At 43.8% G+C, this 15,892-nt stretch overlaps 1 protein-coding gene across 1 annotated transcript in view; it reads right to left on the bottom strand.

The window, feature by feature from the left end:
- Nucleotides 1-15,892, bottom strand: part of LOC124798538 (inactive dipeptidyl peptidase 10) — a 1,422,769-nt gene that overhangs the window by 52,090 nt on the left and 1,354,787 nt on the right. The window contains exon 15 of the mRNA XM_047261988.1: nt 13,542-13,727. Within this exon, the coding sequence (XP_047117944.1) occupies nt 13,542-13,727 (186 nt within the window). The remainder of the gene's footprint in view (nt 1-13,541; nt 13,728-15,892) is intronic.

Genomic DNA, 15,892 nt, shown 5'->3' with positions numbered 1-15,892 from the left:
TAGTTTATCAACGGGTTATGAAGTCCGCCACCGGTAGCTGAGTGGTCAGCGCGACGGAATGTCAATCCTAAGGGCTCGGGTTCGATTCCCCGCTGGGCCGGAGATTTTCTCCGCTCACGGACTGGGTGTTGTGTTGTTCTAATCATCATCATTTCATCCACATCGACGCGCAAGTCGCCGAAGTGGCGTCAAATCGAAAGACTTGCACCCGGCGAATCGTCTACCCGACGGGTGGCCCTAGTCACACGACTTGAAAAAAAACGGGTTATGAAAAGAAAAATTTGTGAATGGTGTGAGGACTTCTTAGCCATCGTCATCATTATAGTGAACACTTGTAGTGGAGTAGGTTCGTCTTCCACTCATCTCTGTGTCCGAGGCGAGAGGTACACAGTTTGCCGATGTAATGACGTCTCGTCCCACGTGGAGCAGCTTGTGTCCTTCCATTTCGGCTCAGCATTTTCTCTTCAGTCGCTGTTTTGGGCTCTATTATTCAAGGGGAAGTGCCCCCAGTGAATTAGTGAGCTCCAGGATGAACGGTTAAACACTGTAAACATTAATGTGACACATCTTCGTGATAGCCTTGATTACGTCCTTATATCGTCTCCTCTGATCACCCGCACAGCGAAAAATTGATTACTGGCCACGTGGACAACACGCCCCAACCATTGTAACTGGCTTCTTAAAACCATCGCTTCTACGTGAACTGCATCCTATGTCCATCTTAACTGGTATCTTGAAACTGTCGGAGTTGTGTATGCCTGTTCAAGGATACTGACATTTGTGCGTCTGTCTTGCCATTTTATATGCAGAATCATCATCAGTCATCGCTGGTGATATTAAAGAAAGGAAGGAAAATTAGTTTCAACATCCCGTTGACGTTGAGGTCATTAGAGACGAAGCACAAGCTCGGATTGTATCATGGATGGGGAATGGAAAATTGTATCAAGAAAGGGTAAGGAAATCGTCCGTGCCTTTTGAATGGAACCATCCCGGCATTTCGATTAAATGCATTCGCAGTTGCGAATATGGTCAACCATCAACTGTGTAATGGAATAACGACACTGAAAATTTATGACGGACCAGCACACGAACTGGATCACTCGCTTATCGGGAGCAGTGTCTTGCCATTTGGCTATCCGTGCATGACTCACGGCCAGACCCAAAATTCCATATGTCGTCAAACATGCTTCTACAACCTGTACTCGTAGATCCATTATGTATATTCTCGCACATGCGAGACATTTTACTTGAAAGTCGCTTGCGCGGTGTCGGCGGATAAATACGATATTGCAGTGTCTGTGTTATTCTGAACTACGATGCAAAGTTCCTTTGGACGTGCTTTGCGAATATAGACAACCACCAGTTGCATATTAGAATGCCGACAGTGAAAATTTGTGTCGGTCCGGGACGCGAACCGGGATTTCCCGCTTATCGCGAGCCGTTCGGCATGAATTTTCACTGTCGTCATTCCATTATGCAACTGGTGGTTGTCCATATTTGCAACTGCGAATACATTTAATGTATTTCCTAACGCCTGTACTCGCCGCAGAGCCTGTTCCTTTGGACATACATGCGTGTCCAAAGCAACTTTGCATCGAAATTCAGAATAACACAGGCACTACCATATCGTATCCTGGCATTTACCTGGAGAGATTTAGGGAAATCACGAAAAACCTAAATGTGGATGGTCGGACGTGGGTGTGAACCGTCGTCCTCCCGAATGGGAGTCCAGTGTTCTAATCACTGCTGATGATATAGTTCCAGCTTTTTAATATGTCGTATGTAACATGTCCACAGTTCAGATCCATAAGGCAGGGTGGGCATTACAACTGAATTGTATCCGAGGATCTTTGTTGCAACACCCACATAATGACAGTCAAATACTCGGAACCCTAATTTCGAAAAGGATTCTCCATCACTGTTAATTCTGTGCTGGATTTCCGAATCTGTACTTATACTTCCTGTGGGGATTTTACCAAGGTAAGGAAAAGTGTTAACTACTAAAAACAAACTCCATCGATAGTGACACTGATATTTACCGTTCTTCCCGAGGTGCTGACTGGGGACGTAACAGTGTATCACTGGTATTCAGTTTCAGACCAATATATTTGCATCATGTGGTGGATGCATGCAGGACTAACCTCATTCGTTCTTAGGACTCTGCTGCAACTACGTTGTATCAGCGTAATGTATCTCAACTAATGCTGCAGTAAATGTTTGAGTTCTTGCTTTTAGGAGGTCCAAACTAAACAGTTTCCCATCCATCTTGTGAGTTAACTCTATTCCTGGAGTTAGTGAAAGAGGATTTCTTAGTAGGGGCAACGCAGTATTTTACTGGTAAAATTTCACAAAACTCGAAGTGCAATGAAATCCCTGTCAGTTTCCATGAAGAATCTGCGGATGAATTAGCCCCCTTTTTTACCATAATACGCCGTATATAAAATTTTTTTCTTTAAAGAAACTAAATTTATCCAATAGCTGAAACAAAGCGTATACAAGATGGGTAAGGGAAACAATCCAATGTCGTTGACATCCTCATGTCATTGTGTTTTAAAAATTGAGCTCAGACGTGATGGGGGCTCTCGAACAAAATGACTTTTTCCAGGCAAACTAACAAGTTAAAAAAAAACAAAAACAAAGGCTCTGAGCACTATGGGGCATAACACCTGAGGTCATCAGTGCCCTGTAACTTAAAACTACTTAAACCTAACGAACTTAAGGACATCACACACATCCATGCCCGAGGCAGGATTCGAACCTGCGACGGTCGCCGTCGTTCGGTTCCAGACTGAAGCGCCTAGAACCGCACGGCCACACTGGCCAGCTTCATGACAGCTAGGCAGAAAGTGTACCATATTGAGCTATACCTACTCATTCGTGATTTGATCCGGCAAAGCTAACAAAATGTGGGGGCACGTTGATTGCAACGTTTCATCCGGTGTTGCAATCAGTTCCAGACATTTTCTGTAGGATTAATATCGGATGATTTAGTATGCCAGTCGAGCTGCCACAGGGAATATATGCTACCAGTTTAGTTCAATGACAGGAATTTTATTTTATTGAAGGATGTGTGTGTTATTGTAATGTACTTAAACAGAATTTGTTGCGATACAAACTCCTCTTCATTTAATGAATATTATCACTTTAAGGACGAAATAATTATTCTATGATTATGATGTTTATTCTCTGAAATCGATATTCGTTTCGAGTGGCGGAGTTTTTGGTATTGCATTGTAGTGCCACTGTTCAGTTTATAGAGAGATTAGTACGAAGTTGTCGGAAAATCACCACGAAGTATTGTATGGTAGTGGAAATCAATATAAACGCAGGGTTCCTACGAAAGTAATATACAATGGCTGCAGCATACATTTATGGACGTTATTATGAAAGTAGTTGATACATATAAATCACAAACAGTAGTGACGGAATTACATAGTTCCTTTCATAACAACAGTAACAAAACAAGGCGTTTGCATTTCCTAGATGGAAATTGGTATAAAGGCCCTCACTTTCCTGTTGTGTTATTGTATTGTTTGTGCATTGACCAACCTCCGTTATTCCCCGTTATCTCACAAATTCTCTTCGGCGTTGATTTGGCTGTGATTTGTGGTTCTTGTAATGAAATTATCATCCACTCTTCTCGTATCGCTCTTTTCAGCTCACACACGGCATCAAATTTCTGCCATTGCTATAAACACGACGTGAAAGTATTCCCCAAATATTTCCCACGGGGTTCAGATCCATGCTACCTGCAGGCCATGGCAAGCCATCGATATCTTTATCTTAAAACCACACTTTTGATGGGCAGAAACCTGGAAAGATGCATTATCTTGTTGAAACCTTTAGACTTCCGTCCCCTAGGTCCTCATACATTCCATGTCTAGCATCTTAGTATACTCGTTAGTGTTCATCCTATTGTTTACCAAAGCAGTGGGTGATTTACCTTTTTTTGGAAAACGCTGCCCAAGTCATAAAACTTCATTCACTAAAATTTCTGCTCATTCATACCTGCTGCTCCGTTCTCAGAGCATGCCAATTATACTTGAAATCCATGCAGACCTTCAAAATTAAACTTCTTCTCATGAATGAAGATCGCTTTATCCCATTCTCAAGTTCATGACGTATGTTTTTCAGTAAACTCGAATCCAGCCTCTTTATGTGTGTATGTTGCAGCAGGTTTCTGCATTCGTTTCTTGAATTCAAGATGCATTCATTGGACAAAACTTGTCATACACTTCGGGCTGTTACTAGCAATTTTGAATCACCAACAAGCTGAGAAGAATAACGCTTTGTGGCCCTTTCTCTGCGCTAAAGTAAACATTTCGATATCTCTGATAATTTTCTACTTTGCCTATCTTTACCGTTGTGTCCATATCGTGCTCGAATCTAACGAAAATATAAATTACTGTACTTGAACGGTTCAACTTCTTGCTGGTTTCACTATTAGATAGACCCATTTCCTTCTAAGCATCGATTTTCCCTTTCCATAACATGACAACTGTTTTCTGCGTGGCTATGTCACAATCGTGGTTTATATGCACAATACGTAATGCCACTAACGGTGTCTGTTTCGTGTCTGCAGGAATAGCACATTCGCACACACTAACACCGCACAGAGCTAACTGTCTTTATACCGAGTTCCACGCTCTACCATTTGAATCTTTGATGCCTTGTTATACAGGGTGTTACAAAAAGGTACGGCCAAACTTTCAGGAAACATTCCTCACACACAATGAAAGAAAATATGTTATGTGGACATGTGTCCGGAAACGCTTACTTTCCATGTTAGAGCTCATTTTATTACTTCTCTTCAAATCATATTAATCATGGAGTGGAAACACACAGCAACAGAACGTACCAGCGTGACTTCAAACACTTTGTTACAGGAAATGTTCAAAATGTCCTCCGTTAGCGAGGATACGTGGATCCACCCTCCGTCGCATGGAATCCCTGATGCGCTGATGCAGCCCTGGAGAATGGCGTATTGTATCATAGCCGCCCACAATACGAGAACGAAGAGTCTCTACATTTGGTACCGGGGTTGCGTAAACAAGAGCTTTCAAATGCCCCCATAAATGAAAGTGAAGAGGGTAGAGTTCAGGAGAGCGTGGAGGCCATGGAGTTGGTCCGCCTCTACCAATCCATCGGTCACTGAATCTGTTGTTGAGAGGCGTACGAACACTTCGACTGAAACGTGCAGGAGCTCCATCGTGCGTGAACCACATGTTGTGTCGTACTTGTAAAGGCACATGTTCTAGCAGCACAGGTAGAGTATCCCGTACGAAATCATGGCGGTGAATCGAGGAAGTACAGTACATACTCACGAAACTAAAATGAGCTCTAACATGGAAATTAAGAGTTTCCGGACACGTGTCCACGTAACATCTTTTCTTTATTTGTGTGTGAGGAATGTTTCCTGAAAGTTTGGCCGTACCTTTTTGTAACACCCTGTATAGTGTAGTACCGATCTCAAATGTAGTACTATTTGGCTGGATTTGCCAGTATACTGGATCTCACAATATTGCACATACACTGTTCGCAGCTATTTCAACCGACAATGTTAATTTTTCTACAAATATTCCCACTACTTTAGTAGAGTCCACGCAAAATAACGTGGCCGACAGATGCGCAATCGGTAGATAACGCATATTACATAGTATGTTGCTGCATATCAAATTTAGGTAAGATACTGAATTCTTCTTTAGAATTGGGTGGAGGTCTCTATCTGTCACCAACCTCGAGAAAATTGAACTGATGTAGCACACTCATTTGCTATAGCGCAAACTAGCGATGAAGCCAAGGTGAAATATCCACAACATTCCTCATATTTCTTAAACGGTCTGAGATAGCGAACAGATATTTTGTGAAATGGTAGCACGGAAAGAGAAAACGGTAGTGGTGGGGTTATGGGCAGGCGCAGGAGGAGAAATAGCGAGCGCTGGAGGGGATTCTCTTCGAAACTGAGACCTATGCTCACTTTTTTTTCTTATAAATATTAAGTGCAGGCCTCCACGCCCTCGCTAGCAAGGTGACCGTTCAAAAAGATCTGTCACTCCTGCTTTGGTTAGTATCTAAAATTCCGCTGAACATGCAACGAAAGCAGCGATTTATTTTCGCCTGGCTTGTTAATCATTTGTAACTTTCAGAAAAGCGTTTTGAGTAAAACCTAATCATTTTCTTGTTTCCAAGTTAAAATCTGCTTCTTTTGCCAAACCTCAGCGCAGTTTACACACTGTCATCTAACTAACATATTTTGCAGACGCATTTGCGAGGGAATTCTGAAACAGTGGCTTATTAGTTTTATAAAGTGAGGAACTGAGGGAAAGTAAGGTCAGTAGCTCATGAGAAGGCACATCTTTGGTAGAAAAGTGAACGTTAATATCTTCACTTATGTTGTTCAAAGACCTGTAGCATTTGTCGTTTCGCCAGCTATAAATGGCCCTTAACAATTATATTCTTTTATCGAAAAAGTCTGTAGTGAATGGCCCTTAACAATTATATTCTTTTATCGAAAAAGTCTGTAGTGAATGGAATGACATGGTAGATAATGAAGTTTTTCGTAATAACCATATGACAAAACACTCTCCTCTTTCCATGCTATCATTCGCCAAAATGTCAGTCCGATATCTCGAACTGTTTATGAAATACGAGGAATATCATGGATATTCCATTCTGGCTGCGGTACAGCTAACGAGTGTGTTACATTACATCAGTCCTCTCGAGCTTGGTGACAGACAGAAATCTCCACCCAAGTCTAAAGAAACGTTCAGTATGTTAGCTAATTTCATATGCAGCAACATATTATATGATCTGTACCAAACACAAAATCATACGGACTCATATTTCTCATTGCAAACTTTCTAGAATTTCAGGCAGTGTCTTACATCCATGCAAATATCACAATAATTATCATTATTAACGAAGTGATGGTAAAATCATGAAGCTGACACACAAGGCTTTAAGTAAGGCAAAAATAAAATATTTTTACCAGCTAGTTTCTGTAAAATGGTTTGGGAAAGACTGCGGGGCATACGCCTCAATTCTGTTATCACTGACCGACCGAAAGGGGGCAAACGATGGCTGACTTCCCTTCTAAACAAAATAATGAACTCGAACAGCGCTTTGGACGAAAACTGCTCACTGCACATCTGCCACCGTACTCTGCGCGGACTCGTAGGGACCGTGGGCTTGTAAGCCTAGCGTGGCAACGGCCGTAGTCAGAATGACTTACACGCGAAAGAATCGCGCGACGGGCTAGCCATACTCAGCGGAAACTTGCACCGTGCAGCAGTTCAAAGTGGACAGGGCAGTGACACGTCAGGACAGGACCCCTGTTGTCAGCTGCGTGACCGGCGGCTAGGTAGTAATGCAACATAAGCGCGTCTAAGCCTTATAAATATGTGTGAATTTTGAGGCAGATTCATTTGGAGTCCAGCAGCGCCACCATGATAGCAGGTCCATGCCAGATGGCGAGACGCCTGGGGGCCACCGGCTGCATCCATGAGTTCGAACCAGGTCGGGTCACCTGCCATCAGCACAGATAAGGAACCCTTTTAGTGCGAGGTGGTAAGTTCAGTCTTCAGTAAGGCTCACTTGGAAATATTGTATTAACAATTGTGATAGGAAAAATATTAGCTGCTAATGGGTCATCATGTGCATTAGGAGGGTGACAGAAAATGAGTGTCCCGGAGGTGCAGTGATCAACCTTTTATGGGATGTACGTATTACATTTCATAAAACGAACGTCGGCGACATTCAAGAAATGTTCATAACAAACCATTAACTTGCATCATGAACAATTATTTCAAAATGGCGTGCCACAGAGATCACAAAGGTTCACACCATCATGATCAGAAACGAACTCCTTCGGAGATACAAACTGTACAGGACCTCAGCTAGGTACCCACTCTTAAGGAATCCATATAGAAGCACATTGGTGTAACGGAGTCATGAGAACTGATGGATTGTGATGGCATAGAATCGACTGCGAAACAGTCTGTCGTGGAGCTGATCATGAAACGGGATATCCTTTAAGGCGTAGATCCAGATATTGCGATAATATGTTTCATAGGCACGCAAAAAACATACAGAGGCTGAATTTGTCCAGCTGTTCCAGGTGGTATGAACTACAATTCATGCACTTTTCAGGAGAGATAGCGTGCTCTAAAGGACTATAATTTTTATCCTCAGCCCAGGATCAAGCAAGATCAAGTTTTTATGATCAGCTATTGGCCAAAAGCAGTAGTCATGCCATAGCTGTACGTAGTTCTCCGCTCATTTTCCCAATCCCGCTTGCTGTGACTAAATATTCCCTACTGCTCTTGCAAGAGAATGAATTGTAGGGGGCAGAGCACCTCCAACTTCTCGCAGTACAACAAATACTTTCCAACCAAATTTCTATCCAGATTAACAGTCGGCATAATTGTATACGACTGCGTTAAGGCATTGATGTTAACTGATCTTGATAGAAATCTATTGGTTCCTATAATTTACAGCGTTCGCTTAATATGCATTTCTTCTTCAAATTCCGGTTGGTCGCAGACAAATTCCTTGCTGAACGATGGGATAATTTTATTTATCTCATGTACAGACTTTCGGGCCGTTCCCGCAGTCTGATGTGCATCGTCAAGTTCACGCTTTGTTTGAAATTTCGTTATCTTACGGCTTCCAATTCCGTAGCACTTTTTGAAGTTATGCAACCATCCATTGCTTCCCTTTAATAACTGTAATCTATGTCGCGGAGGTGGTCACTATCATGCACATTCTGTAAATTGTGTCAAGCATCCTTGAAACGTGCGGGCACTTGTTTTTGTAAGCAGTGCGCCTTGTTTTCCCTTGAATATCCATAGTTTTTCTTATGCACAATACGGTCGTATTGCTGCGGACTTTCTGGAAATCTGTTCGGAATTATTTTTTACTATGCTGCGCATGACCTTTCATGTACGTAATTATGCTCCTTGAACAATGATTGTCCTATACTACGTTTCCCTGGAGATGGTATTTGTGCCTCCCTGCCCGACAAGGATGATGAAGTACATGGCTCGACACCTGTTCAAGTATCACTTTCACTTGTTAAGCAGGTATCGTCGTCATTGTACTCATTATACACGGTGGTCACATTTATCAGGCCAAATAAATATCTCATGAAATAAGCACCAAACGAAAAAACTACAAAGAACGAAACTCGTTTAGCTTGAAGGGGGAAACCAGATGGCGCTATGGTTGGCGCGCTAGATGGCGCTGCCATACGTCAAACGGATATCAATTGTGTTTTTTTAAAAATAATAACCCCCATTTTTTATTACATATTCGTGTAGTACGTAAAGAAATATGAATGTTTTAGTTGGACCACTTTTTCCGCTTTGAGATAGATGGCGCTGTAATAGTCACAAACGTATAAGTACGTGGTATCACGTAACATTCCGTAGTGCAGACAGTATTTTCTTCGTGATACATTACCCGTGTTCAAAAGGACCGTTTACTAACTGCGGAAAAAGTCGATATCGTGTTGATGTATAGCTATTGTGATCAAAATGCCCAATGGGCGAATTCTATGTATGTTGCTCGGTATCCTGGACGACATCATCCAAGTCTCCGCACCGTTCGCCGGATAGTTACGTTATTTAAGGAGACAGGAATTGTTTAGCCACATGTGAAACGACAACCACGACCTGCAACAAATGACGATGCCCAAGTAGATGTTTTAGCTGCTGTCGCGGCTAATCTGCACATCAGTAGCAGACAAATTGCGCGAGAATCGGGAATCTCAAAAACGTCGGTGTTGAGAATGCTACATCAACATCGATTGCACCCGTGCCATATTTCTATGCACCAGGAATTGCATGACGACAGCTTTGAACTTCGTGTACAGTTCTGCCACTGGGCACAGAGAAATTACGGGACGATGACAGATTTTTTGCACGCATTCTATTTAGCCACGAAGCGCCATTCACCAACAGCGGTAACGCAAACCGCCATAGTATGCACTATTTGGCAACGGAAAATCCACGATGGCTGCGACAAGTGGAACATCAGGGACCTTGGCGGGTTAATGTATGGTGCGGCATTATGGGAGGAAGGATAATTGGCCCCCTTTTTATCGATGGCAATCTAAATGGTTCAATGTATGCTGATTTCGTACGTAATGTTCTACCGATGTTACAAGATGTTTCACTGCATGACAGAATGGCGATGTACTTCCAATATGATGGATGTCCGGCAAATAGCTCGTGTGCGGTTGAAGCGGTATTGAATACCATATTTCATGACAGGTGGATTGGTCGTCGAAGTACCACACCATGGCCCACACGTTCACCGTATCTGACGTTCCCGGATTTCTTTCTGTAGGGAACGTTGAAGAATATTTGCTTTCGTGATCCACCGACAACGACCGACAACATGCGTCAGCGCATTGTCAGTGCATGTGCGAACGTTACGGAAGGCGAACTACTCGCTGTTGAGAGGAATGTCGTTACACGTATTGCCAAATGCATTGAGGTTGACGGACGTCATTTTGAGCATTTATTGCATTAATGTGGTATTTACAGGTAATCGCACTGTAACAGCATGCGTTCTCAGAAATGGTAAGTTCGCAAAGGTACACGTATCTCATTGTAACAACCTAAATAAAATGTTCAAACGTAGCTACGTTCTGTATTTTAATTTAAAAACCTACCTGTTACCAACTGTTCGTCTAAAATTGTGAGCCATATGTTTGTGGCTATTACAGCGCCATCCATCACAAAGCGAAAAAGTGGTCCAACTAAAACATTCATATTTCTTTACGTACTACACGAATACGTAATAAAAATGGGGGTACCTATTTTAAAAAACGCAGTTGATATCCGTTTGACCTATGACAGCGCCATCTAGAGGGCCAACCATAGCGCCATATGGTTTCCCACTTCAAGCTAGATAAGTTTCGTGCTTTGTAGTTTTTCCGTTTGACGATTATTTCGTGAGATATTTGGCCCGGTCACGAGCAATGGACCACCCTGTATACACTATCTGCACAGTCGAGTATATACAACACCACACATTCCACTGACTCATCTTGCAGAGACGCTAATATTTCATCTGCCACCTCTTTCTCAGTCGACGAAATTCCTTGGGTTCCCCTCTGACGAAATGTCAACTTCAGCAACTGTTGTAGATACAATGCAGTGTTTGCTTTGTTTGTCGTTACCATTTCTCGGCTTTGTATCAACACCACTAGCACTCTAACACTGGTGTGGGTAACTTGTCGACTAAGCTGTTCACTTACGCTCCGAAGCCTGATGATGTGCTCACCGCTCGTTACCTCCAGCCCCGCCCCATGTTGCCATTAGCGTTCAGTATTGTGACAGACAACATGTGGGGCGTCGAATGCCGTAAACATCAATGGCCTTTTGCGACCTCGCTCTCAAGGGGTTCCTTGCGAGTCTTCTGATGGGACTTGGTGCCACAGCGCCGCTGACATGCTGTTCGTCGCCAGACTCCTGCCCTAGGCAGCGGGTCATGTCCCATGTAGAGTAACCTCCCATCCCATGTAGAGTAATCTCCCATCCCCTCCGCAGTGAACGCGTGCGGTGCCTGAGTCGCCGAGAGCAGCTGTTACACAGATGAACGGTTTTTATAGACATAGAAAAGGCATATGACTCAGTTAACAGGGAAAGACTCTGGGGAGAAATGAAGAAGATAGATATAGAAGATGGATACATTAATGTAATAAAGAGAATGTACAGAGGACACAATTGTAGAATTGGAACACCATTGGGGAACTCTGAATACTTCGAAATAAGACAAGGATTTAAGCAAGGAAGTATTCTATTTCCTGCACTTTATATTGTTGGTATGGAGGGAATGAATAGGGCAGTTAAAGATATAATAAAAGGAAAAGACAAAAGATGATTTTTGCAGATGATATGGTAATATGGGGTGATAAAGAGGTAGATGTACAGTTACAAGTTGATGTGTGGAAGGAAATAATGAAAAGGTATGGATTAAAAATAAATAAAGATAACAGTGAAGTAATGGTATTTGGAAGATAGGAAGGGATCAACGGAAATATTACCATGAATGGAGAACTCCTCAAAGTGGTAGAAAGTTTCACTTATTTAGGGAGCGAAATATCTAGGGATGGAAGAATAACCAACGAAATTAATAGGAGGTTACAGAAGGTTGGCAACTTCTACCAAACAATAAAACGCCTGATTTCGAATAAGGAAGTTTCAGAAAAAGCAAAACTCCTTGTCTATAAGAATTATTACTTCCATATTGTCACCTATGGTGGAGAAACATGGACAATGACAGAAAGGGATTGGAGCAGACTGCAAGCAGGGGAAATGGAATATCGCAGAGCAGTTTAGGTAAAAACAACAATGGACACGATAAGGAATGTAGAGATTACAAACGACCTTAAACTAGAAAGTATGAGAGAAGAAATTGAAAAAAAAGAAGAGATTAAGCTGGTATGGGCATGTTAAGAAGAACTGAAGATGGATGGAAAAAGACCTAGAGGTGGCCCAAGAACACAGTGGAAAATGGGAGTGAGAATATCTGTGGAAAGGAGAGGTGTGACCTGGCAGCAAGTGGTGGAAGAAAAGTGGTGGGAGGACCGAGCCAAATGGAGAGGACTCGTCAGCACCCAGACCCGGCAGTAGCTGCAGCGGGATCCGGATATAGATAGACGAAAAAAAGCTAGGCATGCTGTACAGCTTGTCTTTAATATAGCCCCACGAAAAGGCGTCGCATATGTTTTGATCCGGAGAATATGGCGGCCAATCGAGGCCCATACCAGAGTGGTCTCTGAGTACCCAAGAGCCAGAATGTGCTCCCTAAAATGTTCCTCCCGGACATTAAACACTCTCCTGCTTCGATGGGGTCGAGGTCCGTCTTCCATGAACCACATATTGTCGAAATCAGCGTCAGTTTGGGTCATGGGGATGAAATCATCTTCCAAAACCTTCACGGTAGTCATCGTGTCATCAAGAAATATCACACCGATTATTAATTGACTGGACATTGCACACCAGACAGTCACCTGTTAAGGGTGAAGAGACTTCTCGATGGTGAAATGCGGATTCTCAGTCCCCCAAATGCGCCAGTTTTGCTTATTGACGAACCCATCCAAATGAAAGTGGGCTTCGGTGCTAAACCAAACCATACAATTCCCATCAGGTCCCGCGGCAAATCGTGCAGTTTGAACGTCCTAACGCAAACCGTTCAGGAGTTATGACTATTTTATTTCACATAGTTCAATAATTGTCACCCTTTACCTTCTGTATTATTATGTAGGAGTTATTTATGTGTGTGGTCATGTCACATGGAGAAAAGTGACTTGGCAGTGACACATCGTGTGGAAGTGAGCTTCGCCCTTAAGGTCAGCACATAGCTGTATTATCGTAAAACCCTGAAGCCGTGAATTGAGTTGGGGTAGCTGGGAACGAGGGATGTAGCACGTGTGAGCGGCAGCAGTCAGACTACCAGATCACGCGGGTATGGCTCACGCAGCACGTCCGAGCGGCGGCAATAGGCGGTGGGCGGTGGGCGGCGAGGCCTACCTGAGCACGGCGATCTGGTCCTGGACCTCGACGCCGCCGAGCCTGCGGAAGAGGGCGCGACTGCCCTGCCCCCTGGAGCCGCGCACGTCCAGCTTCACGTAGACCACGTCGTTGCGACTGGACATGTACGTGCCCCAGTCGATGGCGAACCGCTCGCTCACCGCCAGGCTGCCCGGCCGCCCGTTACTGCAACACGCATCCACATCCTAAACTTCCCGCTAACAACAGTTTGAAAGTTACACAAGTGTTGTAATAATGGCAAACAAAATCTTTTAATTGTCATATAAAAATATGAAACTCTGATAATGAAACTTGGTGATGGGCTTAGTCTCCTCTACGTGGCAACGGCCTTGCCGCAGTGGCAACACCGGATCCCGTGAGATCAACGAAGTTAAGCGCTGTCGGTCAAGAATACCATCTTACGACTGGGAGAGCGGTGTGCTGACCCCACGCCCCTCCTATCCGCATCCTCTATCGAGGATGACACGGCGGTCGGATGGTCCTAGTAGGCCACTCGTGGCCTGAAGATGGAGTGCTTTTAGTCTCCTCTACACAGTCGTATTTTAATGCGACACATTTCTTCCCCCGACGATAGCTGTCTTAGCAGGGACCTTCTTTATAGAAGTCTGCATTTTCTCTGTTTAGGAAACAATTTATCTCGAAAATCACCTCGTCAGCATTCCGTAAATACCTCGCACGCAATAGTTTCTTCATCTGAGGTGGTTCAAATGGCTCTGAGCACTATGGGACTCAAGTGCTGAGGTCATTAGTCCCCTAGAACTCAGAACTTGTTAAACCTAACTAACCTAAGGACATCACACACATCCATGCCCGAGGCAGGATTCGAACCTGCGACCGTAGCAGTCCCGCGGTTCCAGACTGCAGCGCCTAGAACCGCACGGCCACTTCGGCCGGCTCTTCATCTGAGGAAAGAAGAAAATGCCGCGGAATACTGTATCAGGACAGCGTGGAGGGAGAGACTAAATCTGACACCCCACAGAAGGAGGAATTGTTACTGTGTTCTGCGCAGAATGAGCTGGTGCGGTATCGTCTAGAAAAATACCCCCTTGGACAGCTTTCGTCGATGCTTCACAGCCTCTGTAACTTATTGAGGACTCTTCGGTAGTATGTTCCTGCGACCGTTTTCACCAAACAAGCATAATCTGTTAGCACACCACACCATGGCAGTCCCAAAAATACTCAGCTCCACCTTGCCCAATGACGGTTGGATATGTTCAGCTCTCTCGTATCAGTGATTCATCCAGTTTCCACTACTTGCTTTGCCCCTTTGTCTCGAGCCCATAGTGATATAGTCAGCAGTCGTCCATGCTGATTAGGCGGCTAAAGACCCCATCTGGATTGCCCTGACACAGCTGCACCGCTTTCGCTACTGCTTCAGGTCAGTAGATTTTTGAAATAGTGTGAGCGGTTGCGGAACCCAGAGGGCTGCGACCTATGTCGTGTTCAATATGTCGTGGAACATGTTGAAAACTGATCCACAACTGATTTTCACTTTTTCTTCTACAGGTTCGCTTGCGATACGCCTGTTTTCGAACACTTATGCCTTCGCTTCTCTTGTGATTCCTGGTACTTCACTTCGCTTTCGTTACTCGGACTTGGATGTCCACACTACAAACCATTGCGCCACCTGACGACTCTATCGTACGGTGGTGAATTCTTGCCATACACTCAGCATGGATTTTTGCAGCCCTGTTCCCTTCAAACGAACAAAAGCGAATTACCGCATCATTTTGTTTTAGTTTCTCTAGCAGCGTGCCACGGGCTACGGCACTGAGGCGTGTGAATTTCAATGCGTAAACGGACTGCAGACGTTTTCCGGCAAACAAACATCAGATTAATGACGTAATATTATTCACTCTCGAGACGATAATGAAAACATGACTACCTCTAGTAACTTTATTCGTAAATGAAAAGTGTTGCGACGTCCGAGGGCTGATGATAAGCTATTTTGATACTTTTAGTGCTCATAACTAGAAGAAAAGGAATATACGGTGCTAATTTCTCAAAAAATGCACAAATTTTGTCAAAATAAGTCAACATATTTGTGACCGACATGGTGCGGAATTAAAACACGTAATTTGTTCACTAGATTATGAGCTCCTTGCTTTTCCTGATATGAAAGTATCGGGTCATAATTAATGGATGAAAAACCAGTACTTTGGAATGCCGATGAAATACACCTAAGAGACAAAGAAACTGGTAGACCTGCCTAATATCGTGCAGGGCCCTCGCGAGCACGCAGATGTGCCGCAACACGATGTGGCATGGACTCGACTAATGTCTGGAGCAGTGCTGGAGGAACTGACACCATGAATCCTGCAGGGCTATTC

Source organism: Schistocerca piceifrons, chromosome 5 (genome assembly GCF_021461385.2).
Source record: "Schistocerca piceifrons isolate TAMUIC-IGC-003096 chromosome 5, iqSchPice1.1, whole genome shotgun sequence".
In the NCBI taxonomy this organism is placed as follows: Eukaryota; Metazoa; Arthropoda; class Insecta; order Orthoptera; family Acrididae; genus Schistocerca; species Schistocerca piceifrons.
The sequence above is the reverse complement of the archived record's forward strand: the minus strand, read 5'-3'. Positions and strand labels throughout refer to the sequence as shown.